We start from the raw sequence: 14549 nt of genomic DNA, 5'->3' as shown, positions 1-14549 counted from the left end.
CAGGCTCCATGGAGAGGCCATTCCTCTCTCTTGCTCTTGAGTGTGCTCAGCTCTTGCATGAATAAATGAAACATAAATTTATATATATATATATATACACATATATATATATATATATCACTTATATTTATCATCATGGTATATAAAATCAAAATTTTGTGTGTGTAGATCCAGAAGATGAAGATCAAGGAGTCTAAAAATAAAGTCACAATAGTAACTATCATCTAAACATCTCATTTTGCAAAATAAAGTTTTAGGGGTGACTAAAATTAATTCCTAGAAAATAGGATATCTCATATCAACATGGTTGTCTTTTTATACATAACAAATATATAGCATATTTGATGGACTCTGTAGAATATTTTTACATTTGGCCCTTTTTATGTTCAAAATATTTCATAAACATAGTGTCAAAGCTAGTAAATAGGAATTCAAAACATGTCTGTTTGCCCATGTAGACTGTAACTTAAATCAACACATGTTACAATAACTCACATTTAACCAGGAGATTAAAACTGGAGGGGGAAAAAGAAGTGAAGTTGAAACTGAAGTGAATGACTAAATTTTTATGAAGCTAATACTGTCTAAAAATAATAATACAGCTATGTAACTGAAAATATGGGGAGAAATATTTGGAGGCAAAAGATTGGTTCATAGATATAGAGAACACAAAAGCTCTTTAAAATTTTATGGAAAATGCATACATTATGTCCTGTAGCCTGGCAGTTAAAGGAGCCCGATTCCACATGGTTCACGGCAGTTCAAATCCTGGCCCTGGCAGCTTGAAAAGCATTTTAGGAACGTGCAAGTGCCCAATTTCTCAACAGAATGGAGAAAAGGAGGAGAAGGAATTGCACAGGACTGTACCCCACTGGGGTGCTTTCTCCTTTCCTCTTTCTGTCTCTAGTGAGTACATGTGCCATCTGGCAATTATAAAAAGAAAAATATTACAGCATGATCAAGTCCCACTGGGGTTGCTTTCTTTCTCTCTCTTTCTCTGTCAAGTACGGTTGTCCTTGAGTAATCAAAAACAAAACAAAACAAAACAAATTCCTCCTCTGGCATGGATTAAAAAAACTTTTTGCACCAAAATAAACTTGCACTTTAATTCCTTTTTTTTTTTTTCACAAACTGTTTGAAGCTCTTTCAAATTGTTAAACATTTTTAAAATATGAATGAATACTTACTCTTGGGGTGGTTGACAAGCTCTGAACAACGAACACCACAGGGTTTCCAGCATTCTTAATGGCCTCGACTGCTTCTTGGTGTGAGGCGTTCTGCAAGTCTACTCCAGACACCTATGACAAAGAAGTAATTTATTTAAATTAGAAAGGTGGGAGACATTGTGGTTAGGTCAATTCAAGGTTTACATGTATTGTCTACCTATGAGAATAGCCAGAGTCTAATGAGGTATACCAATGCCAGAAAATAATAGGACAGGCCCATACAAAACTTTGCTGGGACCAGCAGTTGGTGTAATGGCTATGTTGCTGGACTCCCATGCAGTTGACGGCAGTTCAAGTCCTGGATCTGGCAGCTTGAACTCACACCAGGCGTGTATGTTTGTGTGTGTGCCCAAGATCCTGAGATGAGAATGGAGGAGAAGGGATTGCGGCAGGCATAGCCATCCCCCCTGGGAGGTGATTTCTCACTTTTTGTCTCTCCGTCTCTGTCTTTCTGGTGAGTGCATGCACCCTATAGCAAAAAACCTCTCCCCCTAAAACAAACAAACAAACAAACAAACAAACAAACAAAAAACATCTTTGCTGTTTTAGCAGCAATGTTTAAGAAAAACTTCAGGGAAAGTAAATGAGACAAATACATTATTAACAATGGCACTGGTTAAATATAATTATCCAGAACAGTTAGTTCCATCGGTAACAATAGAATCCTAAGACACCTTTTCTACACTAGCGAATTACAGAATTCGGGGCAGGGGAAGATGGGGAATCGCTCTGGACTTGTCTTTCTTCTAAGCTGAGAAGAATTATATTTTAAGCAAATTGTTATCACAATTGAATAGTTGAATATTTGTCAAATCATGTATTACTCACATTCTCTGTTTCCTTATTGAGTTTTTCGTATGGATAATCTGTTCATTGTTGAAAGCAGGATATTAAAATTGCCTACTATTTTTGTATTATTAAAAAAAAAAGTATCAAACCATCCACAAGCTCTTTTTTGGCCAAGTGTCCTGTGTTTGCTAAGTTTGGGTAAGTGTGAAATGTTTCCTTAGTCTAGGAATCTCAGAAGATCTAACCTAAGGACAAGCCCATGTGTCTCCAGAAGCGCTCTGCTCTTACCAAATCTATTTCATAGTGCCAACTTTTCAAATCTGTAATGGAACCGAGCCTTGGTAAATGTGGTGGGGTGTACAGTCAGTGGGTAATGACAATTTCTGGATACTACTTTGGGCTAGGAGGACCTAAGAAACAGGAATGTTGACATGGATATGGGACCCAGGGAGGGTTCGGATTTTCAGATGGGAGATAATACAGTAATACTGATGCAATGGAGAGGGGGGAAAGAATGATGGAAAGAGAAGGGACAACTCTAAGTGCAATTTCCTTAACTCTAAGTGCAATTTCCTTGACAGTTAAAAAGGAATGATTTCTATTGCACGAGTTGGGGACTGGCTTTAGATGGAAGCCAATACTGACAGTTCCCTCATGGATGCAGTTAGAAGATTTGACACACACTGAAAGTAAGGAGAAGCTCCTTTCTGGCTGCTTCTATTTTCTTAATGAAACATGGAACTAGGACCATAAACTGGGAATAAGATCAAGGAAAAAGGCATAGAAAGTTTGAAATTGTTACCTATAAAAGCAGCGGACTGAACCAACTATGGAGTTGTTATAGGACAGCAGGGCAGAACTACAGACCCACTCAAGAGAGAGGTAACCCCATAATCTAGTGGTTAAGAGCTGGATGGGCTCACATGGCCAACTGCAGTTTGTATGGCGCCCCCAGAGCTTGAAAGTCATGCTGGGAAAGGATGCAAGCATGCCTCAATCTTACGGGATGGAGAAATGGAAGAGAATGAACTGTGGTGTGACCACACTCCATTGGCGTTGTTTTCTTCTTCCTCTCTCTCTGGCAAGTGCACATGCTCTCTGGTGATTTAAAAATCAATCAATCAATCAATAAATAAATAAATAAACTGAGGCCAGGCAGTGGCATGGTAATTAAAGTGACTGGATCTCACATGGCCAACTGCATGATTCGAGTCCTGGACCCAGGGGTTTGAGAAATATGTTGGGTGCGTCTATATGCAGGCTCGAAATCCTGAAAGGAGGGAGAAATGGGAGAAAAAAGGATTGTGGTGCAACCAGGCCCTTTGGGGAGGTTCTCTCTCTTGCTCTCTCTCTCTCTTTCATTCATTCTTGCATAAACATGCACATTTTGGGGGAAAAAAAAAAGAACTTTAGCATTTTCATTCTAACAGGCATCCATTGAAAGATTTTAATGCTCTATAAAAGCCCTTTCCTGAATTGGAGAAGGATAAGGATAATAGTGAACAAATGAAATACATAAAAAGTAAAGTTTTAAATCTCTTACAATAGTTTGATAAAACGTTTTATGGATAATCTACTCCCGCACATTTTCAACAACACATAGATGCTATATGAAAACTACTGGGTCGTCTGGAGAATCATGACACATTTTTGCACAGAAAAACACAGAGAAATACATCATGACTTTCCTGATGACTTCATATTTCATCTTCCAGTAATAATCAGTTTTTTGTTTTTCTAACACAGATTTCTACAGTGTTTAATGGGAAACAGTGGGAAATTTGGCGAAAATGGAGTAATCTCATATTACAAACGAAAAAAATCTTTGTTTTTCTAAACTTTATCATTATAACTCCAAAATGTATCCATTCACACAGATGAAGGCTCGGTTCTACAAAACCCAATTCTGCTGTCCTGGCCAAATGATTATTTTACCATCTTATGTTTTGGACAAACACAGTATCTAACGAACATCATTTACCTCAAGTATTTTATCTCCAGTTTTCAGGGCGTTTGTTTTTCCTGCTGGACTGTCTTCTAAAACTTGCTTGATAAATATACCCTTAAGCTCCTCCCCGTTCTTCAGGCGTTTTATAACAGTCTGTCCTCCAACAATACTGAGACCAAGAGACACATTGGGTTCTCTAAAAATTTCAACACTATAAAAGAACAAAACACAACTCACTCGGCAACACGTTCATTCAATTTGTTGGGCTGTCACTGCACATATTCAACTTGTACCATATCCTTGTCACTGATCTGAGCCAAAAGGCCAAAAGCAGCATGTTATCAAAAAATTAATTTTCTTAATATAGTTTTATGGCTGTTATATAAGTTATATCTAGCACCAAAAATCATAAGCTACTATCAACCTTTCATGACAAGTGCAAGTTGACATTCTAAAAAGATAAATTTCTAGAACAGTAAATACAACTCAATATTCTAGCTAGGCCTTAATATTTCCACCTCCTGTCACTCCATATTTTCTGTGATTAGTCCATTTCATTTATATCTGTAACATCAGCAAAGAATGGACTGAAGAAATAACAAATGGGTGGGAAATTGAGACAACCATATATATTATTTTGGGAAAAAACACAGACTTTCAAATTAAAATGAATTTGCCACTATGAGGCGCATGATCCAGGCTGCGCTCTGCTCAGTCAGCAGGTTTAACTCTGGTTCTTCAGTCAGGATGGTGTTTTGTTGTTGTTGTTGTTGTTGTTGTTTTTTAAAGGCTTCTGCCATAGGGTGCATGCGTTCGTCAGAGAGAAGGAGAGAAACAGCAGGAGGAAAAGTGAGAAATTGTCCCTGATGGGGGATAGTCATGCTGCAGTCTCTTCTCCTCCATTTTCTTCTTGAGATTCTGGCCACACATACACATGTGCTCAGGGTGTGCAAGCTGCCAGGTCTGGGACTTGAACCATGGTTAGCCATGTGGGAACCCAGCACCTTAACCACCACACCGCCTGCTGGCTCTGAGCCACATTTGATCTGCTCCTAAGGCTTGAAAGGTTTTCCTTTCTTTCTATTTACCTGCATATCATTGTTTAAAAAGCAAGTATGGAGTGACAGTAGCCCCTCAAAATATGGACTTTGCTTCAGCTGCAGATAAGTGGCCAATAACAGACTCAAATGGAAAAGACGCTCAGGCCCACGGCAGTGTGGAGTGGAGATGCGACGCTCTATAACGCTGAGGACACACGAGAAGGGCCCAGGTTCTCGTCCTGAGGTCTCCCTGTACACACGCAGGGTACATGGGCCTGTGTGTGGGCTGGCTAAGGCTGAGGGTGGATCTTGGTGTGAGAAACCTATTGGTGGACCCGTCTTTCTGTTTGATAGAAAAAAAATAAATAAATGAACTTTGAAAAAAAGAGGAGAAAAAATAACTCAGGCAAGACTCATAATTCCATTGCAACAACAACAACAAAGTTAGGTGAAGGTAGTGGAATTAATCATGCATAAAGAACAGAGATAGCAGCTTAAGGTCTGGCCCCGTAGCACAGTGTCCGGTGCCATGCACTGAGAGTCAGATCCCACATGGCTGACCACAGTTCAAATCCTAGCCCAAGTGGCTTGAAAAATATACTGGGCATTGTGTGTGTGCATTCCTAGGATCCTGATGGGATACAGAAAAGAAGGAAAGGGGACTGCCATGACCACGCCCCTTTGGAGGGGTGTTCTCTCTTGCACGTGCCCTCTAGCAATTAAAGAGAGAGAGAGAGAGAGAGAGAGCACGCAAGTTAGCTAGCAGCTAAAGGAAGATTTATAATCTTAAAAGACAGCCCAAGCAAGCACTTAAAACTACAACCATAACCAGAGGAAGACAGGTTCAACATACTCTGTTAAATAGAATAAGGCACAAACTTGGATGTCCCACCAAGGAAGGAGGAAGGGTGAGACAAATTGATTTGTAACAGAAGCCTCCACCACTACTGTTGTTAAAAAAATACCCACATCTTTACTGTATTCAAGGCAGCCTTACCTGACTTCCTTAATACACAGTAGTAACATATTCTTTTTATAAAAAAAATAATTATTTATTTTATTTATTATTATTATAACTTGCTATAGGATATGTATGCTCACCAGAGAGAGCCAGAGAGAGAGAGAGGGAAAGTGAGAAAGCAAGTTACCAGGCCCATGTCCAACTGGCTATGTGGGAGTCCAACACCTTAATTACCACACTACTGCCTGGCTGAAAGACATATTCTAATCCCATCCGTATGAGCATAGCTGAACCCTTGTAAATTCCTTTCTCTAAAGAATAGCAAAGATTTTTCTAATATTGGTGATAGTCTTTTTGCCTGGCTTAAAACCTTTAGATCAGGTCTGGCCCTATGGCCTAGAGATTAAGTGAGCCCAGGATCTTACACAGCTGACCATGGTTCACATCCTGGCCCAGGCAACTGGCAAAACATGACAGGCACATGTGCAGGTGTGCCCAAAATCCCAGCAGGAGAAAGGGAGGAGAAGGGATTGGGGCATGATAACTCCCCATTGGAAGTTGCTTTCTCTCTCTCCTTTCTGTTTCTGGTAATCACACACACCTGGGACGACCAAAAAGAAAACAAGACAAAACTCTGTATCAGACCAAATGAAAATAAAACTTAGGCCAATATACATGTGAATTATTGCAATTTCTCAATCATTAGAGTATGCAGCATGACACTCCATTCAGTTAAAGAGGAGAATAAACATTTCTGCTCCTACTGAGAGAGCCAAATGCCATCCACGTACATTCTTGGGGGGCCCCAGTGGCTGAAGTTCGGAGTTTCTTCCCCTTCACCTTCTTCCCTCTCAGGTAACTCACTGAGGAGAGAGAAAGGGAAAAATACACACGAGTTATGAGACATGCTCTTATTACAGATTCTTGGAAAGTTTTTAAACTGCACAATGTACAGAGAGTTAAATAGCTCTTAATTTTTTTAGCTTTTATAATACTTACCTTGCTAAATATGTAAAGCAAAACTATATTGCTGTAACATTCACAGCACCAGAAAATCATAGAATTATTATAGGTACTTTTATTTACTGTATAAACATTATCTACTGTTTTCTGTAGAACTTGGTCCTTGATTAGTACAATTTCCCATTTGTTTTTCTACTATAATGAAATATAATATATTCCTTAAAACTTGGCATTCATTAACCACCTAGGAGTGCAGCATAAATTGATATAAATAGGTAAACATGATTCCCCTTTCTAGGTCTTTTGTTCACTCTAACCCTAAATAACTTTCCTGTCACCTGTATCACATGGATATTTCGTGTAGTCAGTACTTTTTGGTTTACAGGGAGATTTACTTACATGATCTAACTCGACCCTCACTTCCTCCTACTTATCAAAGCCATATTTTCATCTGTCAAGCTGCATTAGTATGGAACTATTGGACTGGATAATATAAAATCCTGAATTACAGAATATGAGGGGATCTTCAAAAAAAAGTCTGTAGAGGGAACCAGCAGTTAGCGTAATGGCTATGTCGCTGGACTCCCATGTAGTCGACCACGGTTTGAGTCCCGGACCCGGTGGTTTAAAACTCACGCCGGGCATGTGTGTGTGCGTGCCCAAGATCCCGAGAGGAGAATGGAGGAGAAGGGATTGTGGCGTGACCATCCCCCCTGGGGGGGCGATTTCTCGCTTTCTGTCTCTCTGTCTCTGTCTGCCTGGCGAGTGCACGCACACTATAGCAAAAACCTCTCCAAAAAAAAAAAAAAACCAAAAGTCTGTAGAAAGTACATATTATGAAAAACTATGCATGGATTTAAACATTTTTTGCACAAAAATTAATTTATACTTTAAACATAATTTCTGGCAGTTTAATGCAAAGGTAAAATTATTAGGTACCCTCTATTTACAAGGCATTAAGTGCAAAGCAATAGGATGAGGACTTAAAATACATGAACCTGGATCAGCTGGTGGCATGGAGGACCCCTACATAGCAGACCTCATGGTTGAAGACCTAGATCCAGCAGCTTGAAGAAAATGCTGGGTGTGTGTGCGGGCATGCCTAAGATCCCAAGAGAATGGAAGCAAAAGGAATGCAGTGTGGCCAATCACCCTGTGGGGGGTGATTATTTTTCACTTTTTCTCTCTCCGTGTCTCTCTCCAGCGATATCACTGCCCTATTGAAAACTAAAAAACAAACAAACTAAAAAAATACCCCAAAACTAAAACAAAACTCATAAATCCAACTATGACATTCTGCCTCTTTCACCTCCTTCTATTCAGTTGATACTTGACACCATTTCTGTTAGTAGTAATATTACTATTATTATTAGTAGTAGATATTCTATTATACCTACAACATGATCTTTCTTTTTTCCATTTTAAATACAAGCTTTTCATCTCAAGTTAGAGATGAAACTTGAGATATCCTGCTAGATATTAGCCTCTTGCTTTAGTTACTGTGACTGGGTCCTATTTTATTAGCTTAGAAAAAAAAAAAAAGTCACACTCTCCTTGAGTGTTTTAATACACTCAGCAGCAATAGATATTACCCTGGGAGCTTGTCAGGGCCCAAGCCTATCACTGACATGGCTACCACTGTCACCACTAACCTTTCGGTAAGCATTTATTGTGGGTAGGGCGTCATATTAAGTCCATTATATGCATCACTTTCCAGTTTTATTGACAAACAGTTTGTAATAAAATTGTATAAATCCTTCTTTAAAATTTTTTACTGAAAGGGACCAGCAGTTAGTGACCCTCTCAGGGTCACACAGCTATACACAGCAAAGAAAAGTTTGAACATCACCCACAACATACCTATACTACAGACCTCCTGTTAGTTTGAGAAACACCCATGTATGTAAATTTGCACAGATCCATGTGACATATTAGTATGGGCACCTGTATGTCTTTAGGAAGCAGGCGATATTAGATGAGGAAGAAAAAGACTGAACCAGGTGAGCTGTGAAAACAGGATCATGTGACCTTAGGAAGAGAGAAAGACACTTAAACAAGACTGTGGCCCTGCCTGCCCTTTCTAGAGATCTATACTTTGAAGGCACATCTGACCTTTTAATATCAGCCCTCTGGGGACCAGCAGTTGGTGTAATGGTTATGTCGCTGGACTCCCATGTAGTTTACCGCAGTTTGAGTCCCGGACCCAGTGGCTTAAACTCATGCCGGGTGCATGTGTGCCCAAGATCCCGAGAGGAGAATGGAGGAGAAGGGATCGTAGCATGCCCATCCCCCTGGGGTGGTAATTTCTTGCTTTTGTCTTTCTCTCTTGTGAGCTTACATACCATATAGCAAAAAATCTCTGTCTAAAAAAAAAAGCCACTTCAGGACCAGCAGTTAGAGTAATGGCTATGTCACTGGACTCCCATGTAGCTGATCGCAGCTCGAGTCTCGGACCTAGTGGCTTAAACTCATGCCGGGTGCATGTGTGCCCAAGATCCCGAGAGGAGAATGGAGGAGAAGGGATTGTAGCGTGGCCATCCCCCCTGGGGGGTGATTTCTCACTTTCTGTCTCTCTGTCTCTCTCTGTCTTTTTGGCGAGCGCATGCGCCCTATAATAAAAACCTCTCCAGTAAATAAATAAATAAAGCCACTTGATTCTTCAGAGTTTTTGGGCCTATCTGTGTGCTTCCTTTCCAATGGACTATGTAGAAGAACTTCTTAGGAAGCTTCTACCTAAAACTCTGGCCGAAGGTAACAGGAAAATGCACACCATCTAAGGCTAAGAAGCCACAAATGTCAATGATGTCAGTGCGAAATCATTCTTAGATTAAGGGCTAAAGACAAAAGGTTCAAGGCCAAGTAATCTCACCTTCTCTCTCTCATCCCTGTTATATTTTGCTATAACCCCGAATTCCTTTGTGCACTTGGGAGTCCCCTGTCCTATGGGTTTCCTTCGCACTGCCCATTACATTCCATGGAAGCTCTTTGAATCGTGAACAAACTACTCCACGCCCTAACCTTGACCCTGAATGTCCTTAGAGCCTCCTCTTCAACAGCATGGCAAGTGGGTGACGTGTATTCGCTCACTTTCTGGAGACTTGGATAGAAGGTCAATACTTTCCTAAATTCCTTCCACCACTAGGCCATTTCTCTCCTCCTCTTCCTTGTCTCAAAAGATAATCTTTACTCTGACACCTCTCCCCTTTAGCGACCACTTTATTGGCACCCCATCAAGCTTAGTAAATAACCTTTTCTTTAAATGATTAAATAAATAAATAAAGTAGTTATAGTCATTACACAAGCATCCTCTTGGGATTCTGTCCCTATGTTATAAAAAAGTACGTGTGAGTCCGCCCTTCTTTCATTACTGGCACCTCTCTTAGTGGAGAAGGGGAATTTCCACCCTTCAAACTACCAATGGTTCCCCTCTCTAGGATGCAGTGTTCTCCTCGCTCCTCACCTTCTTCAGGTCCTATCTTATCACTCCCTTTCTAGCATCTACATATTACTTTTCTGGATCTTTCTAAAAGTAAATAAGATTTGCTTGAGTTTCACATATATTCATATTACGCAGTAATGTAGTCATATACATGTGTGTGTGTGTGTGATTGATTTTTCCATGATTTTCTAGAAAAAATGTGTCATGACTTTTCCGACAACCCAACAGGTATCCTGCATTCTATCTGCCTCTTTTCATGACCAGCATTCTCAAAATGCTAGTCAGTGCTTACTACAACCAACTTCTGGTCCTCCGTTCATTTTTCAACCCACTATGTACTAATTTCCACTCTGCTGAAATGGCAATATGCTTACCAAGAGTCCTGTGGCCACGCGCCATGAAAATGTGTGTCTCCTCCACCTGGAAATCTCTGTAGCATGTGTGTGAGGATCCTTTTATTAAAATGCTCTGTTCCTATGGTTTCTATGTCAACCTCAAGTTCATCAATTTCCTTCTATCTTCTGTTCATTTCACCCCACTCCTTTCTTCCTCTAATCATGCCTTAACAGTTTATTGCTTTGTAGGATCCAGATTCCCCTGGATGATCATTCAAATCCACGAGTTCTGTTTACACTTGACCTTGCTCCCAAAGGCTAATGTCAGGATAGACCTCCACATTAATCCTCAGACTCATGGATTTACTTGATTCTATTTACTTTGTTGTCTACGGCTATTTCAACCCTTAGTGTGTCCTACTCTGAACCCATCATTTCTCATTCCAACTTGCTCATGCTTTATAATCTTATACTGGAGAATTAATGTCCTACTATCTGTCCAGTTTCCTAGTTTAGAACAGGAGTCATCCTCAGCTAACCCTCTCCTACTCCCAACATATTTCAGTCATTAATTCCTATAGATCCTCTCATTCTAAATCCATCTTCTACTTAATTTACCCTCAAATGCTTTTCTTTGAGTTGTTAAAATGAACTCTGAATTATTCTCCCATTCTTTAAGCAAACACTCTATGTAATCCATTTCACATTCAACTGCAAGACTATAAAACTGTATATATGATTCAATTTTAAGTATGTGTGGAATCCCATAATAATTTCCTATATAGATTTTACTCACAATATTTTCCTGTGTTTCCCAAATGTTCTACCAAATTTATGCACTTGTTTAGAAGCAATTTTAAAAACCTGTTTTTTAATATGAAAACACATGGAAATGATATACCATGCATTGGTGGCATGTCTAGCAGACAGCATTCCTGTGTATGCTGAAGTCTTCGAAACAACTTGGGTCCTGGGCAGTTGATATAAAGGCAGCTCTTCTTGTTCCCTTCTTTGAGCCACAGCAGGAAGGTCAACGAGTGAGTTAGGACCTTGGTCATCATCCGGAATCATCATGCCTGAAGAGCAAATCCAGATGACAGTGAACACAACATGGGTTCATCACCCTTCAGTCATTCAACCAATCTTTATGAGCATCAGACAGGAAATTGATATTAGAGTAAACAAGCTTAATGTCAGATGGTAACAGGTACTATGGTGAAAAATGAAGGAAGGAAGGGAGATGAAGATTAATCAGTAGAAGGAGGTTATGATTTTAAGTATAACCAAGAAAAAGACATTGTAGTAGTATTCATATTTTATCAGAAGAATCACTTTTATGATGGTTTTCTAATCTTACTACTAATTTTTCCTTATTAACCTAGGCTGTTCCAATTATAAGCACTCAGATAATTCACTTCTTAAAAAAAAACCCATAGAATAACAAATATCAAATAAAAATACATTTTAAAAAGGCCTTGTTTACAAATTTCAGAATTTTCTTATATTTGTTCCTCATTTAATTCTATTGTTGCAGTTTGAATGTATCCCCCCAAAATTCAGGCGTTAGAATTTAGTTGTATCATGAAGGTATTAAAAGGAAACTTTGGGGACCAGCAGTTAGTGTAATGGCTATGGACTCCCATATAGTTGACCGTGGTTCGAGTCCTGGACCCAGTGGATTAAATTCATGCTGGGTACGTGTGCATATGTGCCTAAGATCCCGAAAGGAGAATGGAGGAGAAGGGATTGTGGCATGGACATTCCCCCAGGGGGTGATTTCTCACTTTCTGTCTCCCTGTCTTTCTGGGACGTGCACGCGCCCTATAGCAAAAACCTCTCTCAAACAAAACAAAAAACCCGGAGCTGTCAGGTGGTATGGTGGATAAAGGCACTGGATTCCCACATGTCTAAACATGGTTCAAGTCCTGGATCTGGCAGCTTGCTTTCTTGCTTTCTCTTTCTCTCTCTGTCTCTGTTTGGTCAAAATAAAAAATAAAAATAACAAATGGAATTAAATAAATAATGTTTTTTTAAAGGGAAACTTAATCCAATTACAGTATTGCAAAATGGGCTAGGCAACAGAGCTAGCAGGGTCCCCATGATTGAATTCTGTTTAAAAGAAAATAAAAGGAGACACAGACACAGGGTCACAGATATGTTCTGCTCCACATGTGTCACTAGAGGACCCTCAGTAGCTGCTGGCACCACACTCTTGGACTTCTCGGCCTCCAGAACTCTGAGTTAAGTAAGTCTCTAATCTCTTAAGTTACCCTGACTCAGATGTTGCTATTATTAGCAATGGAACATACTGGAACAGATATCAAACTGAGTTAGAAAGAAAATATATTATAAACATATTTTACAAATGGGGAAACTCAAGTTACAAAATTTTGCCAATTTTTACCTGAACAATATCAGATACAGATGGCTATAATTTATTTAAATATCTGTAACAGATTTTCTGCTAAATTATATTTGATTTTTACCTAGCAGGGTTCACATGATAAGCTTCTGAAACACTGAGGGACATCTATGAATTTTCTTATATTCTTCCCTAGTTTTAAGCAGCATATAATGGAATTATCATATTAATAAAAATAGAGGTTTTTTTCCTATACTTGCCCAAATAAACTAAAGGAAGCTCCCCTGATCTAACTCTAATAGATCATGTGCTGATATATATTATTAATAGATATAGTAAGCATAGCATAACTACCATATATTATTTTCAAAATGCAAAGCAAATAAAATTCACACCTAGTATTATTAGTAAGCTGGCTATCAGTTACTTGCATCTCACAGTCCATTCTAAAGAATACATGTGTTGTGCTGGCTCTCTGGCCTGGTGGGTAAAGCAATTGGATTTTACATGGCTGATCACACAGTTCAAGTCCTGGACCTGCTGGCTTGAAAAATATATTGGGTGCTTGTGTGTGTACACGTGTACTCAAAATCCCAAAAGGAGGGAGATAGAGGAGGAAGGATTGCAGTATGAACATTTCGCATGGAGGATGCTTTCTCACTTTCCCTCACTCTCTCTCTCTCTGGCAAGTACACAAGCCCTCTAGCAAAAAAAAAAAAAAAGAGAGAGCGAGAGAGAGAGAGAGCAAGCGAGAGAGAGAGAGAAAGGAAGAAAGAGAGAGGAAGAGAAAAGAAGAGGAGAAAAAAGAAAAGAAAAGAAATTGAAAACACTATGAGGTCAGCTGGTGGGATGGTATTAAAGATGGCTGGATCCCAAATGGCTGGTGACTGCGCTATAAATTCCAGACTCAGCAGCTTGGAGTGTGTGCGTGCATGCCCAAAATCCCAAGAGGAGAATGGAAGAAAAGGGATTGGGGCATAGCCATCCCCCTCGGGAGAGATGCTTTCTCACTCTTCTTTTTTCCTATCACTGTCTCTCTCTGGTGAGTGCACATGATCTATAGCAAGTTAAGAAAAGAGAAAAGAATACATGTGTCTTCTAGGTCTCAAAAAGTAGCTGTGAGACTTCTGACTAATCCCCCTTGGTGATTTGGAAATGCCATTTATTCAAACAATATTAACTGGAAGCCTAAAATAATCCCACTTTCAACAGAAGTAAATGAAGAGCTCTGTATCTATATACAGGGCAGACTCTGGCGCCTTCGTGGTAATGCACTGCGCAAGAGAAGCCAGGAACTACCCCCCGCATCATAGAGAGCAAAGTCTATAAAACTGACCAAGTTCCTGTTCTTGGGAGGTGGTCCAGGAGGAGGAGACAGGATGAACACACAAGCATGACTTCAGGACAGGTGTTCCAGGAGGGAAATTAAAGTCAAAGGTGGGAACAGAAGAAATGGTTGTTTTAAATGGAGTAGTCACAGGCCTGG

At 39.7% G+C, this 14549-nt stretch overlaps 1 protein-coding gene across 4 annotated transcripts in view; it reads right to left on the bottom strand.

The window, feature by feature from the left end:
* Positions 1–14549, bottom strand: part of PATJ (PATJ crumbs cell polarity complex component) — a 385928-nt gene that overhangs the window by 236594 nt on the left and 134785 nt on the right. For all 4 annotated transcript variants that reach the window (XM_006147509.3, XM_006147510.3, XM_006147511.3 and 1 more), the window contains exons 22-25: positions 11603–11777; positions 6756–6827; positions 3997–4174; positions 1188–1298 (exon numbers count right to left, since the gene is read on the bottom strand). In XM_006147509.3, the coding sequence (XP_006147571.1) occupies positions 1188–1298; positions 3997–4174; positions 6756–6827; positions 11603–11777 (536 nt within the window). The remainder of the gene's footprint in view (positions 1–1187; positions 1299–3996; positions 4175–6755; positions 6828–11602; positions 11778–14549) is intronic.

Source organism: Tupaia chinensis, unplaced genomic scaffold (assembly GCF_000334495.1).
Source record: "Tupaia chinensis unplaced genomic scaffold, TupChi_1.0 Scaffold000215_1, whole genome shotgun sequence".
In the NCBI taxonomy this organism is placed as follows: Eukaryota; Metazoa; Chordata; class Mammalia; order Scandentia; family Tupaiidae; genus Tupaia; species Tupaia belangeri.
Note: the sequence above shows the minus strand (reverse complement) of the source record. Positions and strands in the feature narration are given on the sequence as shown.